Source organism: Mustela erminea, chromosome 11 (genome assembly GCF_009829155.1).
Source record: "Mustela erminea isolate mMusErm1 chromosome 11, mMusErm1.Pri, whole genome shotgun sequence".
NCBI lineage: Eukaryota > Metazoa > Chordata > Mammalia > Carnivora > Mustelidae > Mustela > Mustela erminea.
Window position 1 is genome coordinate 85065882 of NC_045624.1, and position 19158 is coordinate 85085039.

The window sequence follows — 19158 nt, forward strand, 5'->3', positions numbered from 1 at the left end:
CAAATCTGTCTCTGCTCAGGTGCTGCACGGCAGGGAGCAGCTGGTTCTGCCTTGTTTGACTGCTCTAAGACCCTTAAGGAAAAAGAGGTTAAAGTAATCATAACTGTCCTTTAAGCCATGAGTCTCGGCTGTTGTTGTTTTTAAAATAACTCTAGGTTATTTAAATCATCTTTTGAGAGTTACATATATTTCAAAGTAAAATGAATTTTAATGATCTCCTAAAACATAAATGCATAAACAAAGTCTTCATCACTTTCATGGGGAGAAGGGAATAGAGTGGAATCAAATAGACAAGAATAAAGTTATACAAATATACATCTGGTTGCTCTTCAAAGAAGTGATTGTGTTTGTGATTTTTTTTTTTAATGTTCAGTTAGCTAACATATAGCACATTATAAGTTTTTGAGGTAGTGTTCAATAATTCATTAGTTGCATGTAATTCCCAGTGCTCATCACAACACGTGCCCTCAATACCCATCACCTGGCTACCCAGCCTCCCACCCCCCAGCCCTTCTGTAACCCTTAGTTTGTTTCCTGGAGTCCAGAGTCTCTCATGGTTTGTCTCCCTCTCTGATTTCTTCCCATTCAGCTTTCCCTCCCTCCCTCTCTGGACCTCCACGCCATTCCTATGTTCCATATATGAGTGAAACCATATTCAATTCTAATGCCAAAATGCTTGGTGAGGTCTAGAGAGATTTTTTTTTTAAATTTTATTTATTTACTTGACAGAGAGAGAGATCCCAAGTAGAGAGAGGCAGGCAGAGAGAGAGAGGGAGCAGAGAGCCCCACTCTCTGCTCTCTCCACTGAGCAGAGAGCCCAATGCGGGGCTCGATCCCAGGACCCTGAGATCATGACCTGAGCGGAAGGCACAGGCTTAACCCACTGAGCCACCCAGGCGCCCCTAGAGAGGTCTTTTCCCTGGGTCAAGAGCTCCACATTGGGGAAGGACTACCAGGTCTTCTGTGAATTCCTAGGGCCTGGGTGTAGTTGGATTGGATCAGTCACAACACCGAATGTTCCAGTTGATGTGATGCTGCCCCTCTTTGTCAAACCTGCGTGCTTAGTCTTGATAACCGTGCGTCTTGACATCCATGCAGGCACAATGCTTAAGCATTTATAAGCTGTAAGTAGCATACCTTTAGGTTGACCTGATATTCCAATAGTTCTTCTAGTTCCTTCTGCTCCTTTAGTAATTGCTTTTGCTTAGATGCCAAATCTTCCCGTAAATTTTTGATCTCCAGTTTCTTCTGCATTATTTCCTTACGTAATTCCTCAGTGCTTTCTCTCAATAGTCTCATCTTCTTCTCCATTTCCTTTAAAAGTCATCAAAATTGGTTATATAGAGCCTGAGCAAGTATTTGTCTACCCAAAAATCAAATGAAAAATAATTTTATGCACCATTTTGATTATATCTGTTTTGAGCTCCATGAACGATTTCTATAAGGTTACATACAATAATGATTTCTGACATCTTCAATAAAGGCATGACAGTTGTATGTCATGTATTAAACATTTAACATGAGAGTCAGAGTTGTATGTGTGTGTGTTTTTTTAACTAGTGCTCCTGTCTATCCTGCATTTTAAATGTGTCCTCTTTGAGGTAATTTTTATTTCATACCCAAAAAACATTAGCAAAAATTTCCAGCCTATTTTCTAGTAACCTTGTGATTTGACATGAGGTGCAAATAATCTTTGACTATCAGGCTTATGGTTAACCTGAGTCCCACGTGAGAATTAAAGACTATGGAGTTCATATATAGGAAACCCAACCCTTTGTGCTTCTTAATCCCCCACTTTCTTATTGATATTACTTCTCTAACCCATTCTCCCCAAAGGCCCTCCACCCCAGACTCATAACACATCTTTGTTCCCTTGGGGATTGTTTGACTTATGGGAGAGAAGTCCTACACTCAGAAAATCTACACATTATTTATGACTGAGTGAATGGATCCATTAAACTTGCTCTGGGCTTTCTGCATCCCTCCCTCCTCTACTGCTGCTGGGAGAGGGTTAAATTAGTGATCCTGTGATCTGGCTAAAATTAAAAATGCTCGTCCCCATAAAATCTGTGTGGCAAATGATAGGTGTACTTTATAATAGCATAAAATATATATTATACACTATTATATATATAATATATTATGTATGTCTATACATAATATATGTGTATATATGTACATATATTATGTGTGTGTATATATATATATATACACACATATATACATACACACAAACACACCAATAAAAAGTAGTATTTTACTCTATGCTGAACAGGTTTTTGTGCCTTAGAATTAAAATACCAATAGCACACTTTGGAAATACAACTGTTCAGAAGAGGGGAACCGTGCAAAGTGTAATGACATTTCTTTTTACTTTGTGTGATAGAGCATGACAAAAGGACTCAAATTCCTGTTCCTGTGGGTATTTGCCATTCTTCTCATTACAAGGTAGAGCCTGTTTCTCTACCCCTAGAGTTTAGACTTGGCCGTGTGACTTGCTCTGGCCAATGAAATATTCCAAAAGCAGATGCTTGAAGTCTTGTGTGTTGGGATTTGCCATTACTTGAGGCTGTTTGTCTTTTTCTTGAGGCCAGAAACTCTCCTACCATTATGTGACTAACTGGTAACATGTCATCATAGACCAGCTAACCTGCCAACTGGCCGGCATGTGAGTGGAGCCGTCCTAGACTACCCAGCCCCAAATGAACCAGCTCAGACCAGAACTCAGAACTGTTGGGGGGTGGGGAAAGGAAGAAAAAGAAATGTTGGCTGCTTTAAGCCACTAAGTTCTGGGGCAGTTTGTTATGTAGGAATAGATAAGTGAAACATTTCCTTCATGAAAATTTCTTATAATAAGCTCGAGATGTTCAGGAAGCTCTGAGAGTAACAGTTATGCAAAAAATAATGTTTTTATGTGCCAACCACAGAATCCTTTTTTCCCCCTAAAAACAAAGCAGATACTGTCCAACTAAACACAGCCTGAATTAGAGGTCAGATAGCGAAGTCTGTAGTAGGCGTCACTGTGTGCATTCCAGAAGTTATTCCTTTTAGTATTATCCATACTTAAGACTCTTGGATCTTTCAAATGTCTCAGCGCACGATTGTTGTGATAAACATTATTTATCAAAAGGGATGTTTGATACCAGTTGTATTTAACAAACTGTAGACCATCTAAGACTCACTCCTGGCTTAGGAATCTTCTCAAATTCCTTTATTATGAGGTTCTTTTCTTCTGTTAAGCTGTAAAAAACAAACAAACAAAACCCAACAAGTTTGACAATGTACAAAAGAGTAAGCTATTTCTGCAGTAATAACCTTCTGCTTTTTTAGAGTGTGCTTTCCATGTTTGTTTGCCAGGTCACCTGGCGTCCATTCTCTATGATGGCTTCAGTGACTCCTGGTTAGGGGCCTCCCCCCACCCACCCGGTCCTCTCACAACACCGTGTACACCCATCCATTAGAACAGTTAACTCACCACATCACAGCTACTTGCCCCAGCACCTCCTCCCTGAACTCTGACCCCTTCCCAGGCTGGCCCTGGGCCTGCTTTTATACTATTTACAATGAACCAGTGCCTGCCTGGATTACTGCAGTGCCTTCCTCTGATTCCATCAAATAAGGAGCTCTCGCTAGCCAACAGGTCTGGGACCTTGGAGCTAAAGACGCTTGCGCACCAGGTGGTTTTTTTTTTTTTTTTTTTTAGGAATTTTTATTAAATGCAATCATATAAACTAAAGTTAGCATCATAAGTATGTGCCAATGGAATTTAATATAGGTCAGCTGTCTGGGCCACAGGCTGATGTAGAACGGTCAGAGTGTTGAATACATATGCCTTCACTTTTAGAGCTTGCGTACAAATTGACGGTACTCTACTTCCAACCGAGTGATCATACACCTCACCCAGCCTGCCACCAGGGGGTGGTAGAGTGCTGCCATGTTTTGATTATAAAGGCCCCCTTAATGCCCCTGAGTTCCAAAAATGATGACGTGAAACTCTCCCACAATAGAAGACTCTACAGCTTTTACTTGTAAATAAGTACAAAAAGATCTTTTCTTTAAGCAAACATAAGATGACTAATTCTTTAGGACATTTTAAACTAGTTATATTTCTATCATGTGTTTTTTATTAAGAAAAGCTGATTTTTTTCCTTAAAAGGATGCATATTTTCCTATTTAATAGAGAAATGTATCATTCATAATTCCATCCTATTCACCACAGTTGACCATTTTTACTTTTCTTGTATCTTTTAATAATATTTACAAAATGTTTACAGATGAGTAAATCCATTTTTACCAAACATGTAATTAAAAATATCTTCCCAATTAAAAATATCTTCAGACTTCATAATTAATAACTTAATAGTTTCAAAGTTTCCTAGTGGGTAGATGTTGCATAATAAAATAATCCTAAATTATTTTCAGTAACTCTGTATCAGGTCATTTACACACATCATTTCTAAACTTCAGAACTTACCAAGTAGGTATTGTTTTCTTCATTGTACAAATGAAGAAACAGGAGTTAAAGCACCTTTTCCAAAGTCACACAGTCAAGGCTGAACTGACATTCAAGCCTGGAAACCTAGCTCTGACTCAATATCAAGCCTCTGGCATACATTATTATTTAAATATCCATTATTTTTTTAGAATTTAGAATGCTTTCAGTTTTTCACTTAAAAAAATGTAGTAAATATCATCATGCATTCTTTTTTTTTCCCTCCTTTTAGATTCTCCTTTTTGCATGGCGTTACTGAAATAAAGGAAAACCACTTTTGTGCCTATTGATAAATATTAAATCTTAACCTTTTAAATTGACATTAAAATTTAAATCTGCCTGACACTTCTAGCTTTCCTGTAGACTCAGGGTTGCTGCAGGGTCAAAGTTCCTCCACACTCCTTTCTTTTCTGCAGCAGGAGAGTCCTGACTGAAACCATGTCATCAAAGGGTTTTGATTTTAAGGACTCATGAGTGAAGAGACAGTAGAAGAAGCCCTGGATGTTGTCATGGGCAGGAGGCATCTTCCAGCCTGAATGGGTAGAAATCGCAGGAGGTAAATTTTTGAACCAGCACAGGCAATAAACATCTAAGAGTCAGCCAGTCCAAAGCCAGAAAGGGCTGCGATGGGTGGCTGTGGCCTCCCATCAGGAGGTGCTGAAGCGTGGGCTGGTGGTCACTGACAGAAGATTCAGGTGACTCAAACACACAGCCAGGACTGAGAACCACTTCTGGGGCCAACAGCTGTTAAACTTCGACATGTCTCAGAATCACAGAGGGAGTTTGTCCGGGGTGGGGAGGCTTGGACAGAAATTGGAGTCACTAGTTTTAGGGTTGGAGCTACCTTTTAAACAAGTTTGTCAGGGGATCCTCTTTGAGTTATGAAGACAACGCCCTGCAAAACCTGTCCTAAGATCATTCTGTTCTTAATTTCCACGAGGAAAGCAGGAAAGATTAAAAAAAAAAAAAAAAAAGTGTTTAGAGAGTGAAATCTGTTCCAGCTGTGGGTTTTTCCTTCCTACTAATCCTGATGACCTAGATGCCCCTCCGTCATAGCTAACATTCTGGAATTGCAGATGCATCGCCAAAATACTCCCTGTTCCTTTCTTGCCGGATGTTTGTTTCTTGGTTCCAACTTTGCTGTTACTACTAGACTAAGAATGGAAAACAGCCACCCAGACCTGGATGACAGCACAGGGACGGTGGGAACCAGCTAGGAAGCATAAAGAGTCACCATGGCCAACGTCACGGGACAGTTGTGTGCATGGGCAGCACAGGTGTCCCCAGTTTCCACGTCCCTACCCATGACAGACAGCGATCACTGACCATGGCTGAGACTTGTCAGAATACCTCAGATTTAGCATGAGAGACACAATTTATTTGCTGTCCAGAGCTGAGGAATTACTAGAAAGCCGAGAAGCCCCAAAAGGTAACAAGCAAAGGCAAGGAGAAGGCTGAATAGAGTATTGGAAAATCTTTTCAGAGACTGTGGTTAGAAAGATAGCAACTTCTGCTTTGGTTCAAAAATAAGTTTTCAACAGTATTTAATTACTCCATTATTTATTTATAATATTTAACTTAAGAAGGTTATATAGTCTTTCCTAAACTGCATATTCAAGAGGTCAATGAGTATTAATCTCAAAACCAAAACTCTGGTGACATTTAATTATTAACTGACCTTGTAATTATATCACCATCTGTATTTATTAAAGAGTTATATTGTGTGGAAACATGAGAAAATCAACCAAATTATAGAGTAAAATTTTTTTCTCTAGAGCATTTGAAAAATATATTATTTTTCATAGTTGCCAATGATTCAGAGGTTCCTAAAGATACTGGGGGTGGAGGGGTGCTAATTAGGGCTTTTATTATTAAGACCCTGAATAAAATGAGTTTGTTGTGCTGATCTGAAAAGTATCATCTGTATATTTGGATGAATGGCTTTCTCTCACTGGCTTAGTTTCTTTATTTTTAGGTGGGGATGGAAATATCTACTTTTTTCCTGGGGAGGGGGCATTGAGTGAATTTGTTTCTGTATCATTAATATAAAATATATTAAAGCCAATGAAATACAGCCTATAATTCTTTCCTGGTGATACTCCTTTTGGAATTACCATTGTTTCTATTAAACTAAGTTTGTTCATTCTTGAGCTGCTAATATTTGAGACTGTGAGGGAGTCTGCTCAAGCTAGAGTATTATGTGTTACAAATCCAAAAACAATACACACCAAACATTTCTGCAAATGTGTGTCCTGAATGTTCTCGTTCACTGTAGGCCACTGTGATGGTCGCCTCCCCATCCCAAGTAACTCAGTGAACAATTTGCCTGTCTATACCTAAAAGTCAAGGGTTCTGGGTGTTGCTGGGGTTTTTTCCTTGGCAGGAACACTTGGAAATCTTAAACAATTTAAATATCAACTGACTTATGTTCCTCTTACCCTTTCGTGGAAATGTCAAGCATTCATATTTTCAATACTAATGAACAACCACCAATTGTTTTAATTTCATTATTTTCTCAACTGAAAGAGTGCTTACAGAGCACACAAATAGCTAGGGTTTCTTTTTATAGATCTCACTGTGAGCCTGAAACAAGTTTAGATTGAAAGACAGAAAAGAACTCAGATTTTTTTTTTTGCCCCGAATATAATTCTCCTGAGTCAGCTAGCCTTCTTCATCCCCGCGTTGAAAACACAGACCCCAACGAGAGGATTCAAAACTAAGGACTTACAGAGTCCTCAGAAAGTCACTCAAGTCATTTGCTCAGCTCTCAACAGGAGTGAATTATATTCGCTCCGTCGGAAATTTCTACCCACTCTTAAAATACTCAGAGAAAGTTCTGCCACCTTAAAAGGTAACAAATTCCAGGAGTGATAATTTGGCTTTCTCTTCAGGACCTAGCACCCAGCACACCAGAGCACAAAACTTGGATTGTAGTTACTCTGAAACTCGATCTAGAGAGTGTGGTTTGCTGAACAAAGTCTTCCACTGACTCACTTCTCTGCAGGAGGAATGTTGGAGATTTTGGAAGGAACATTTGCCTTCTAGCAATACATATCTACTTCAGTTCACTGAATGACTTCCTCTAAATCCGGATGAGTAATTAACTGTGTCTTCCAGAAGGCTATTATTACTTTGTTTCTTGATCCTGAGGAATAGTTTAGGAGAATAAGGTTGAGTATGTGACCAATGTTGTTATGTTAGAAAGACAGAGGGAGCCACATGTGACCCTCTGCTCATGGGGATTTGCCTACAGATGCTTGTAGGTGCCCACCATGCAGCCACATGGTCTGGCACTACTGAAAGGACATGGAGCCACCGTCAGGGCGAGAGAGGGTGAGAGCATGTGACCAGTCCTTGTTCTCTGCCGTGTGTTCTTTGGCTACAGTTTATGGCTTTCCTGACACAGGGAAAACAAAGCAGGGATCTCCTCCTGAGGGCGTCTCCCTGTCACCTGGGCTTTTTTCTAGAAGTTGGGTAACCTTGTTCAGGAATGGCCTGTTCTAGGATACCAAGGAGAGAGCTAGGCTTTAATCATTTGAACGTTGCCATCTCCCACTCACTGTGCCTAAAATTCCTTCCGAGTCCAGTCTCATTTTTCTGACTTCGTTTATGTGGAAAGAGCTTGGCTCCACTCTGTCTTCAGTGTGTTTGATGAGAGAAGTGTGCACTTACCTGTTTAATCTGTACTGATTGTGGAACTCTCTTTCTTTCACCGCATTATATTCGTTTTGATACTTGAGAAGTTGTTCTCGCATTTTAGAGACCTCGGTGGTGAACGCCTCAGGAAAATCATCCGCTTGCTGCAGGTGAAACTGCTGCTGTCGTATTTGCTCCGTGAAACGTTTGGCATCCTCTAGAAGTTGGACCTCTGACTCTTGCGTGCTGGGTTCCATGAAACAGATTCAAATGATGAGAAGGAGGTACTTTTAACACCCGTAGTAGCTCGCCTGGGGGTCTAGCAGCGAGAGGAAGGAACATGTCCACACTACTCCCGGTTCCTTTCATTCCCAGGTTCAGTTCAATTCAGTGACATTTTTGTGCCAAGTATTGTACTGGGTACTGGAGGTGAGTAGAGCTCATAGTCTCACAAGGGGAATGGATGGAATAAGCGCCTAAAGCACCAGGTGACAAGTACTACCCCTAGTGTCTAGATCAAGAAGCTGGGAGAGACAGAGCACTGTGTTGGATGGGAATGCGGTACTTGTACTCGACTCTTAGGAATAATCATGACTCCCCAGACTGGCAGGCGTGTTGATGATAGGGACTAGAATGGTTCCTCCCTTCAACTGGCCCAGCAATGCTGGCTTTCTCTAATTCCTGAGTTCTCCTGATCCAACTGTAAGAAAATCTTTCCCTCCTTAGTGAACTAAGAAAGATCAAAGTTTTCTAATGACACTTTACTAGGAAACCAGGAAGAAAAATTCTCCTATAAAATTGTGGACCTCAACTACCTTACAGAGTTCTGATCCTATCTTCAGTGTCTGGCTAGAGCTGGACTTGAGTATCACAGTTGAGGGCGATTCCCTATCTGGGAGCTCTTGTCTCTGTCAAGGAAAAAACGTTTAGTATCTGGCAAGAAGCAGATCTGAATGGACACAGAAACTAGACTTGGTGGAATCTTCTAAAACTCCCCCAACCTCTGCTGCAAGCTGGAGGCAGCTGCAGCCTCATCAGCAGACTTGATTCATCTTTCTCGGAAACCCAGCTGCCTCGTACTAGCTGTCTCTCCTCTAGGGAAGCAGGACTGGCGCCATTTCTTGTGTTAAAGCCAGCACTGCTCTTTGGTGCACGCCCTACCAAGCTTCCTCACCAAGAGAAACCTTCAGGGGTCTCCTCATGTGCAGAGATGCCCAATGACTTGATCAAGGCTGTCTCGACTGAAGTCACCTGCTCCACCCATTTCCTCTGGCTTTAACATGTCATTTGTTCAATAACATCCAGTGAAACATTTCCTGGGACATAATATGTTCCAGGCACTATGTTAGGTCCCAAATAGCAATAGTGGCGACCGTGATAACACGGATAATTTCTATTAATGAAAGCTAGAGTTATTTCTTACCACTCCATTTCCTTGCATGTCAGTCTAAAGTTGCCTGGTCACCTTAATCTGAGTCTTCACCTGTGGAGTCGTGAAGCATTGACTTGTGCCACAGTGTCTGATCTCCCCCAGAAAAAAAGTGGACAAGGTGGCTAGGGTTCTAACCAGAACACAAATGCTAATTTACCCACGTGGATTTGAAACACAGTGTCAGCAGAAGAGAACTTAACTTCTATAACGTGGTTCCAATGCAAAACTCAGTGGGTTTCAGTTCAGCATTTGCAGTCTGTGCCTGCAGTGCTAAAACCTCAGCAGCAGGAGTGGAGAGTGTGTCCTCATGCCGTTCTCACCCAGCACGTAGGAGTGGGAGAGGGTGGTGGGTGTTCGTAATGACAAGAGAGGGAACTAAAGGGTCAAGAGGAGGTAAGATGTGGGTAGCAGAAGGGAAGTAAGGGTTTTGCAACACAACCTGGAAGTAGGAAGAAACGACGACATAGCCTTGGTCCGTCACTGGGGCCTAGGGAACTGAACTGTGGGCCAGGGAAGGAGGAAGCCAAATCAGCACCCCACAAAGCATTCCCTGAGAACTGCATGGGTCCCTCTCCCCCATTTATGTTGAAAAAGCTTACCCCAGCCTTTCCATCTAAATCTTCCAAGTTCCTGAGTCTTGAGAACTATGTGTACACACTGGCAGTCAGCGCCAGTTGTGGGAAATGGAGTCTCCATGAGGGATGGGGGTGAGGAGTTAGTTGGAGGCTGGCACTGAGGAAGAGGAGGAGGAGCCAGAGCATTCCTGGTTGTCAGGAAGGTGGGTGGAGCTGAGTAAGTAGGCGGCGGAGTGAGAATGAAGAGCTTGTAGGAATGTAGCCTTGCTCTCCTTCTGGTGCTTCACTCTTCCCCCAGGCTCCCATCCTCAAAGTAGCCAAATGGACTCTGGGCAAGAATGAAGTAGGGCTAATGTTTGAAGATGGGGGAGCGGATGGATGGGGAATGGCAGGATGGAGTTTCTATTCATTGCTGTCTCTCTCTGGCTTTGAGTGAAGACATCATACAAGGTTATGAGGCAGGAGGTTGTGGGGAAAATGAAGAAGGAGGCTGGGAATAGTAAGAAGTAGCAGCAGAACTGCATTTCCCTTCTTTCTTCATTCTCCTTCTCCCTGATTCCCAGTGGTTCATAGCAGGTGCTTAGAAAACTTTGTGGAATTATCCTGGGGAAGCCTATTCTCACCTGCTGCTGACTGTGATGAGGCTAAGAGAAGTAGACTAGGGTAGGTGGAAGGGGTAAGAAGACCATCGTCTCAGCAGATGTAAGCTGAGGTTGTGCTCGAACCTATACCTCTGAGTGGTAGAGATGGGGAGGGAGAATCCTACAAGAGTGTCCTGTAGCAGATAATGTCCGTGTCACACCAAATCCCACTCCCCACCTAGCCCACTCTGGGGGTCATCTATAGCTTTGGTGGACAGTTACCATACACGCTGACAGCACCTGTGTTCCTCTGCCTGAGAGCTTTCTCTGGCCACAGGAACTTGCTTGGCTTCTCAGGGGGCATTGCTAGAAGTGCCAGGAGATCACCTCCCTAGGAACAATCGTTAATCAACAAGGGATGGAAAAACAATGGGCAAATAGCCCAGTTTCCTCACCCTTTGGTGGGAGAGTTCAGAGGTGTGTTCCACACCCTTAGAGAGTCCTCAGTGAGACAGTCGGCCCCAGGGCAAACCTACAGAGAAGCACACTCCTGGCTAGATTCCTCCCTTCCCCATCTCACTTCCCCATCCTCCCCTGAAAATTTCCGGTATCACTTCTCAAACCAGTTGAACTCAAACCTTGGCCTTGAGGCCTGCTTTTGGGTGAATAAAAAATAAGATAGATCCCATCACACACACACATAAACACACACACACACACACACACAGAGAGAGAGAGAGAGGGAAATACAAATATGGTAAAAGATATCTCCACATGAATGAATAACCTACCTTACCACGGTGTCATGCAGCAAGGTGTACTTGGCTTTTAACTCTGCCATTCTGGTTCCAGGAAGTTTTCCCATACTGTGTAACTAGCAGAGAGAATACAAGATCACTGTTAGCCATCATCCTTCTTCTTTTTTTTTTTCTAAAGATTTTTATTTATTTATTTGATAGACAGAGATCACAAGTAGGCAGAGAGGCAGGCAGAGAGAGAAGGGGAAGCAGGCTCCCCGCTGAGCAGAAAGCCCAATGTGGGGCTCGATCCCAGGACCCTGAGATCATGACCCGAGCTGAAGGCAGAGGCCTAAACCACTGAGCCACCCAGGCGTCCCAGCCATCACCCTTCTTATGCTTAAAGCAGAGACAAAATGGATACTGGGATATCTTATAAAATCTTCCCATCCAACATTAGAAAAAAACATACCAGGCAACATGGTGCATTGCAAAGATGCTGGGTGTTTGGAGAATATGATTCTATTCTGCTTCTTGTAATCTCTATGTTCCTGATCAAGACTCTTACCTCTCTAGATTATGATATCTTCATCTGTAAATTGAGGGAAGGAATTGAGCTAAATTCTTCCAATTCTAAAAAACATACTCTAGATTTAGCAAGCAGCCTGAATAGTATAGATGACTAGAATGGCTGCTGTAAGTTGAGAGAACTAATAATTACCAAGCAACTATTACGGGCAACTATTGTACATCAAGGATTTCTTTGTCAGAAAGGTTTTGTGAAGTAGGGATTATGTCCATTTTAAACTAAAGTTGAGAAAATTAAGTGATTTGTTTCAAAGTTAAAGAGCTGGTTAAAGGAAGTATCAGAATGTAAACCCAAATGGTCCAGCTCCAAAAATCCATGATTGTTCCCCTGCCCCACAGTCTCTCTGCCTCTACAACCAAAGAAGCACACAAGTTTATTTGGTACATAAAGTGATATTATCTTTTCCTTTTTCATTTCTGGTAAAAGAACGTTTGATTTGTCCTCTGAGTTCAGAGTATAGGATAAATAGTTAATAGGATAAATAGTAATAGACATCAGAGTACAACATGAAATGCTGACATTTTACTATAATGCGATGAGCATTTGTGTTAGGTTTGACTTTAAGTGAACTGCTACTGACATAGTATGAAAAAATGGAACTAAAGAAGAGATTTGTGTTTATCCATGCCATGTTCGTTGTTCTTACCTCCAAAATATTTCTTGAGTCTCTCTGTTTTCATCTTCTTTCCCTGGCCCCACTCGTCCAAGTCCCATCCCATCTCAACTAGACTACTGCAGAACTTCCCACTGTCTCCCCCCCCCCATCCCTGCGTCCACTCAGGCCCCCATCTGTCTACATTCCAGGGAGATTTTTTGAAAAATCGAACAGGGTTTTGCTATGCTGAATTTTCAAGACTCAAGTGAAACAGAATTCAAGACCCTGGAGATGACCCCTGAGGTCCTGTATGACCCTGCTACCTCCCAGTCTCCTTTCAAAACCCACTCCTCAAGCTTTTAATGCTCCAGCCACACTGGTTTCCTTTTAGTTCCGTAAATGCATGACTCTCTGTCCTTGCCCTGGGCCTCCATGTTGGCCATTCCTCACTTTTCTCTGACTCCCAATTCTTTCTTCATAACTCAGTTTCTTTTTCTTTTCCTTTTAAGATCTTATTTATTTATTTTATAGAGGGAGCACACGCACAAGTAGGTAGAATGGCAGGCAGAGGGAGGGAGAAGCAGGCTCCTCCCTGAGCAGAGAGCCCCATGTGGCTTGAAGCCAGGACCCTGGGATCATAACCTGAGCTGAAGGCAGATGCTTAACTGGATGAGCCACCCCGGTGCCCCCAAACCTGTTTCAATATCAATCCACAGTCAGGCCTTTTCTGACTTCTAAATTAAGATAGACACCCATACACACCACTGACCCCAAAAGAATGCTGTACTTCATAACATATAACATATTACAATCTGTAGTAATAAATATATTTACGTGACTTCCCAACCACCTTTTTAAGCACCGCGAGGAAAGTTCCTGAGTCACCAGTTCTTCATAGTGTCCTCAGCCAGTAGAGACCCAGGACAGTGCAACTACTCGGCAAGCACGTGCCGTGCAAGCAAACTGATGAGATGGGAAGGTTGGCGTCTTCACAGTGGGTTTTCATGTCTCTTTACCCAAATCAGGGTAGAAAAAACATTATAATATGTACTGTGGAACCTTCTCTCTTTCGTGAAAGTGTTTGAGGTTTTCTGCAAGGGACTTACCAGATATGGGGCCCCATCCTCACAAACCTGATTTTCTATATATGGGTGACGTACGGTAAACAAGATTTCTCTTTTTTAGTTATTTGCATTCTGGTCAGTTAATATACAGTGTAATATTAATTTCAGGTGTACAATTTAGGGATTCAACACATACAACACCCAGCACTCATCACACCAAGTGCCCCCTGCCCTCCTTAACCCCTGTCACCTATTTCACCCATCCCCCCACCCATCTCCCCTCTGGTGACCATCAGTTGCTCTCTGTACTGAAAACGCTATTTTTTGGCTGTCCTCTCTCTTCCCACCCTACCCTCCATGATCATTTGTTTTGTTTCTTAAATTCCACATACCAGGGAAATTATATTGTATATGTCTTTCTCTGACCAGCTTTTTCCGCTTAGCATAATACTCTCTAGTTCCATTCATGTTAGGGCAAATGGCAAGATTTCATTCTTTTTTATGGTTGGGGAATATTCCATCGTATATACCCACCGCATCTTTATCCATTCACTAGTAGGTAGACATTTGGGCTGCTTCGATAACTGGGCTGTTGTTGATAGTGCTGCTATAAGCATCAGATGCATGTATCCCTTTGAATTAGCAATTTTGTATTCTTTGGGTAAATACCTAGTAGTGCAGTTGCTGGATCTTGGGGTAGTTCTATTTTTAACTTTTTGAGGAGCCTCCCCACTGGGTAAAGAAGATTTTTAAGCCCTTTTAGGAGGTTCTACTTCTTCCTATATCAAATATTTTGAAATGTATTAATATGTCACCGTACATATAATTCACATTTAATTTCTTAAGCGCTGAGTTGCTATTGGTAGGTTGACCTCATGGTACATTTTATAAATATTTCATAAAACACATTAATTTTGTTTCTTCAGTTTTTCTGCATTTTTGAGTTAATATGTAATTTACTTCAGATCGCAAACATTTTCACTAATTCCTGAAATCAGTGTAAGCCATCAGCACTGCACCTTTAAGGCCTAATATGTTAAACAAACAAAAAAAAAGCTTTGCATATGGGCCCTCTTAAAGGAGAAAAATTACTGGGAGAAAACTATGAAAATGTAAGGGTGAGAATATGTTTGTTGTGTGTGCATGTAATATGAAGACCATGTAGGTACCAGCCTCATAATTAGGCAACAAGTTAACTACTCTAGGTAAACCATTGGATAAGGTAATTATGGACTCATGTTTAAAAACACATATTGTACTTATAATTTTGTTTTCAAGCTGAAATTACATTACCTCTCACCTACTGCCCTGCATAATGGAAGCAGAAGCAAATGTGACCTAGGTCCTCCCCCCAGGAACTCACTGAGAAGACAGACGTAAAAGAAAGTACAGAACACTCACTCTCCACTCAGTAGTTTTATTGTTAGTAAATGACCATATTTAGTAGTATGCCATTATTTTCTCTATATTTGAAGTGAAAGCAGATGAGTAAGATTATAAATTATAGACCACTTCCAGGGGTGGAACTTCCAGAATGGTTATTTGAAGAGCTTGATGAATCTTCTCCCTCAAAGAAACACTGACTCAACCATCAAAACTAACACAACCATTTAATGGACCTAAAAACAGGTAAAATATTGAGATGTATCTATTTAACAAAATCCAAAACTCAGTAAGAACAGTAGCCAACCGTGGCATTTGAACCAGGAACTGTACCCATTACCCCAGCCCCATGTGTGGAAGAGCTGTTCTGGGCAGCCTTAGCAGCCAGTGAAGAGCTGATCTGCCCCACCTTCCTATTTATTGCTAAAGACCTCTTCAGGTGGGTGGGGGCAAAGTTCAAAATAAAAGCAAGAAGAAAATATCTACACAGAGACATCAGAGGCTGCACACTGTGGGGGAGACACACTTCACAGATTAGTCCAGCCAAGTCACTAAACAAATAAATGAACAGCAGTAACACAAACCCAACAGCAACAACAAGAAGCCTTGGGAGAATCAGAAACCAGAGTTGTTAACAATGTATTATGTAAAATGACCAGTTATCAACAAAACAATTATGAGTCCTTCAAAGAAATAGGGGGAAAAAGGGCAAAAACACTTTTGGGAGGGGTGCAGATGTTGGAATTAATGAAGACTTCAAAGGAGCTATTATAAATACGTCCAAATAATGAAAGGAAACCATATTTAAAGAATTAAAGGAGAATATGATGGCTCATCAAATAGTGAATATTGATAAGGTATTGATCTAGAAGGCTAAGAACTAAGATGATAAAGTTATGTTCTTTGGGTCAAAAGAATGTATGATTTTTATATTTTTATGTTTGCTTATCTGTATTTTCAAATTTTCTCCAAACCATGTATTGCTTTTAATAATAAAAGGCTATTAAAATATGCTTGAAAATTATTGCTGTAAACAGTAGGGATTCAGAGCAGAATTTCAAACTGGAGAGGGCTGAGTTCAGATCCTACTGGCAGATACAACCAGATTCTAGCTCAGTCTTAATGAAAACTCAGTACTAACTTGAATCTTTTCTAAAATACCAGTTATTTGTAACCGAATGGCAGGTGGGCCACGGGTACATGCTGGCAGGTTTTATGACTACAGAAAAAGCAGGAAGGCAGGAGAGACTTCCTTTCCTATTTATTGTTTGTGTCACCCCAGTAGGCAAACTGCCTTTGATGCCTACAAATCAGTGAAGAAAGCTGACAGGGCAAAACATCTGGTATACCTTTATAGTTTCTACATAAATTGAAAAAATTTAAGTCATTGATGTTTAGAAAGAAGATTGATAAGCTATCTTTTACTCTTCTAAAAACAAGTCTGCCTTTAAAAGATCAGGGGTGCTTGGGTGGTTCAGTAAGTTAAGTGTCTGCCTTCAGCTCACGTCATGATCCCAGGGTCCCGGGACTGAGCCCGGCATTGGCCTCCCTGCTCAGCGGGAAGCCTGCTTCTCCCTCTCCTTCTGCCTGCTGCTCCCACTCCTTGTGTGCTCTCTCAGTCAAATAAATAGATAAAAATCTTTTTAAAAAAGGAAAGAAAAAGATCAAGCTGTGAAGAATGGATTCTAGCCTTCTTAAAAATAAAATTCATAATCTGGATGTAATATAGATCTAACAGTGATTCTTCTGTGAAACTGTAAAATGTCTCCATAAGTGAGTCTACCTCTGGTTGGGAATTTCAGGCTCAATTCTAGAGGATGAAATGCTTCACTTATCAGCATGAACATGGAAAAAATGGTTGTTTTCACACTGCATGATACAAATGGGCACAGAAACCAAGTTTGTCATGTTTTAAAAATGCAGGATCTAAGGCATAGAGTGTAGGACCCAACTGAAATTGTCAAAGAGCATACATAAGGAAAGGTTAGAAATAATGTCATGAAGTTCATAAATATGATTTCACAATAGATAATTGTGTTACTGAATTGCCTTGGTGGTAACTGAGACTGGAAGGAAACATTTACTCTAGAGCTGAAAGTTTAACAAGGGTTCATGATTCATGGGCAACGTGTAATGATACGGAAAAAATTTCAAACATGGAAATTCTAGGACATTCCAAGGGAAGTAAGAACTTTCACCAAGTGAACTTAATGTGGAAGGGGGTCAGCATGAGGAAATAATTAGGTGTTTGTGTGGGTGTGCGCAGGGAACTACAGTGACCGTGGTTATTAACCTATTTGATTCTTGTTGCCTCTATGACACTACCTACTGGTTTGGTCTTATCCTGATAAATGGCTGCCTTTGGGGGCCAAAACTTGAAAGCATGAACTTGGAAGCATAAACCTTGCCATCCTTGTCTCCTACACACACTCTCCCTTTCTCTGCTAGAAATAAACAAGATGGCCATTTGAAACAGTTTTCAAATGCAACTGAGTTCTCAACAATGCTTTGTGACTTACTGTTGTTTGACTTTTCCCCTTGGTTGTTAGGTATATGGGAAAGCTAAAGCTTTCCCAAACAAAATTAAATTACCTGAACTCATCCTCTACGTCAACGGACCCATTTATCTGCAGTCACACCTACCCTTAACTTCTTTTCCCAAATCTCAAAAATGAAGTCCTCCTTTCGTCTTGGTTAGGGCAAACCCATCCACCTGTGTTTTCAAATATATTCTCTCCTAGCTTGTCCTAGATGTTAAAGCATCGGTTATACCTTTCTTTCCTTTATAATCTCAATTTCTCCGTCTTAATTGGCTCAGCCTAATATTGTAGTCAAGTACATCACAAGTGGACTTCGATTTGTATTCCAGCCCTACTACTTTTTTTTTTTTCAAATTCCAGTGTAATTAGTGTACAATGTTACATTAGTCTTAGGTGTACAGTATAGTGACTCAACAATCCTATACATTACTCACTGCTTATCATGATAAGTGTACTCTTAATCCCCTTCACCTATTTCCCCTATCTCCCCACCCACCTCCCTTCTGGTAACCACCAGTTTTCTATATTTGAGTCTATATTTTCGTTTGTCTCTTTTTTTCTTTGTTTTGACCAGCTCTACTACTAATTCTGTGCCTCAGTTTCATCAGCTGTAAAAGACAAAAGTCAACCAAACTTCATAAGTCTGTAGTGAAAACTAACTGAATAATTATAAGTAAGGTTTAGGTATAGTGTCAAGTACACAAATAAGAGCTTAATAAACGGCAGGTATTTTATTATTATCATCATCGACATTATCCTCAATCTACAAATTTGCTCAAGTCTTTCTCATTTAAAAAAACAAACAAACAAACAAACAAAATCCACCTTGGGTGCTATGCTCCTATCTCTGTCTCCTTCACTCTAATTTCTGCTTTTCTCAAGTCATCTCAGCTCTGTATCTCCACTCTCTTACCTTCCAGTCCCTCACCAGTTCATAGTCATTGGTCTGTTAGCACTTGACCAAACTGATTAATTCACAGATGACTTTCTCATTTCTCCGGCTGATTTTGAGATTTTTCTCTTAACCCCTGTCTTCCAGTACTTTGTGTATGAGTTATCTGGATATGGTTTGCTTCTGCCTGAGATCTGTCCACAGTGTTGGATCTGTGAGTTCATAGTTTTCATCACATTTAGAAAAATTTCAAATGTTGGTTTTTCAAATATTTTTTCTGTCCCCCCTCCTCTCCTTCTGCAACTAATTATTCATATGTTTGGCCACTTGATGTCCACAGATCACTGTTGTTGTCTTTTTATTTTATACTCCTTTTTCTTTGTTTCATTTTGAATAGTATCTATCGTTACATCTTAAAAATCCACTAATCTCTTTTTCTTTTAGTGTTTAATCTGCTGTTAATCCCATCCAGTGGCTTTTTTATCTCAAATATTGGATTTTCATCATTGGAAGTTTGATTTGAACCTTTTTACAGCTTTCTCTTTTCTCATTATGTTTATGCTTCCTTCCACCTTTTTTTCCAATATTCAAAATCTCTGTATCTGTTCTGATGTCCTTGTCTATTAATTCTATTTCTGTTCC

The 19158-nt window shown here is 40.8% G+C and overlaps 1 protein-coding gene across 4 annotated transcripts in view; it reads right to left on the minus strand.

Annotated features, from left to right (window-relative positions):
* CCDC146 (coiled-coil domain containing 146) overlaps positions 1–19158 on the minus strand; it is a 119434-nt gene that overhangs the window by 27640 nt on the left and 72636 nt on the right. For all 4 annotated transcript variants that reach the window (XM_032305915.1, XM_032305916.1, XM_032305913.1 and 1 more), the window contains exons 3-6: positions 11508–11590; positions 8165–8374; positions 3183–3240; positions 1138–1314 (exon numbers count right to left, since the gene is read on the minus strand). In XM_032305915.1, coding sequence (XP_032161806.1) covers positions 1138–1314; positions 3183–3240; positions 8165–8374; positions 11508–11590 — 528 coding nt within the window. The remainder of the gene's footprint in view (positions 1–1137; positions 1315–3182; positions 3241–8164; positions 8375–11507; positions 11591–19158) is intronic.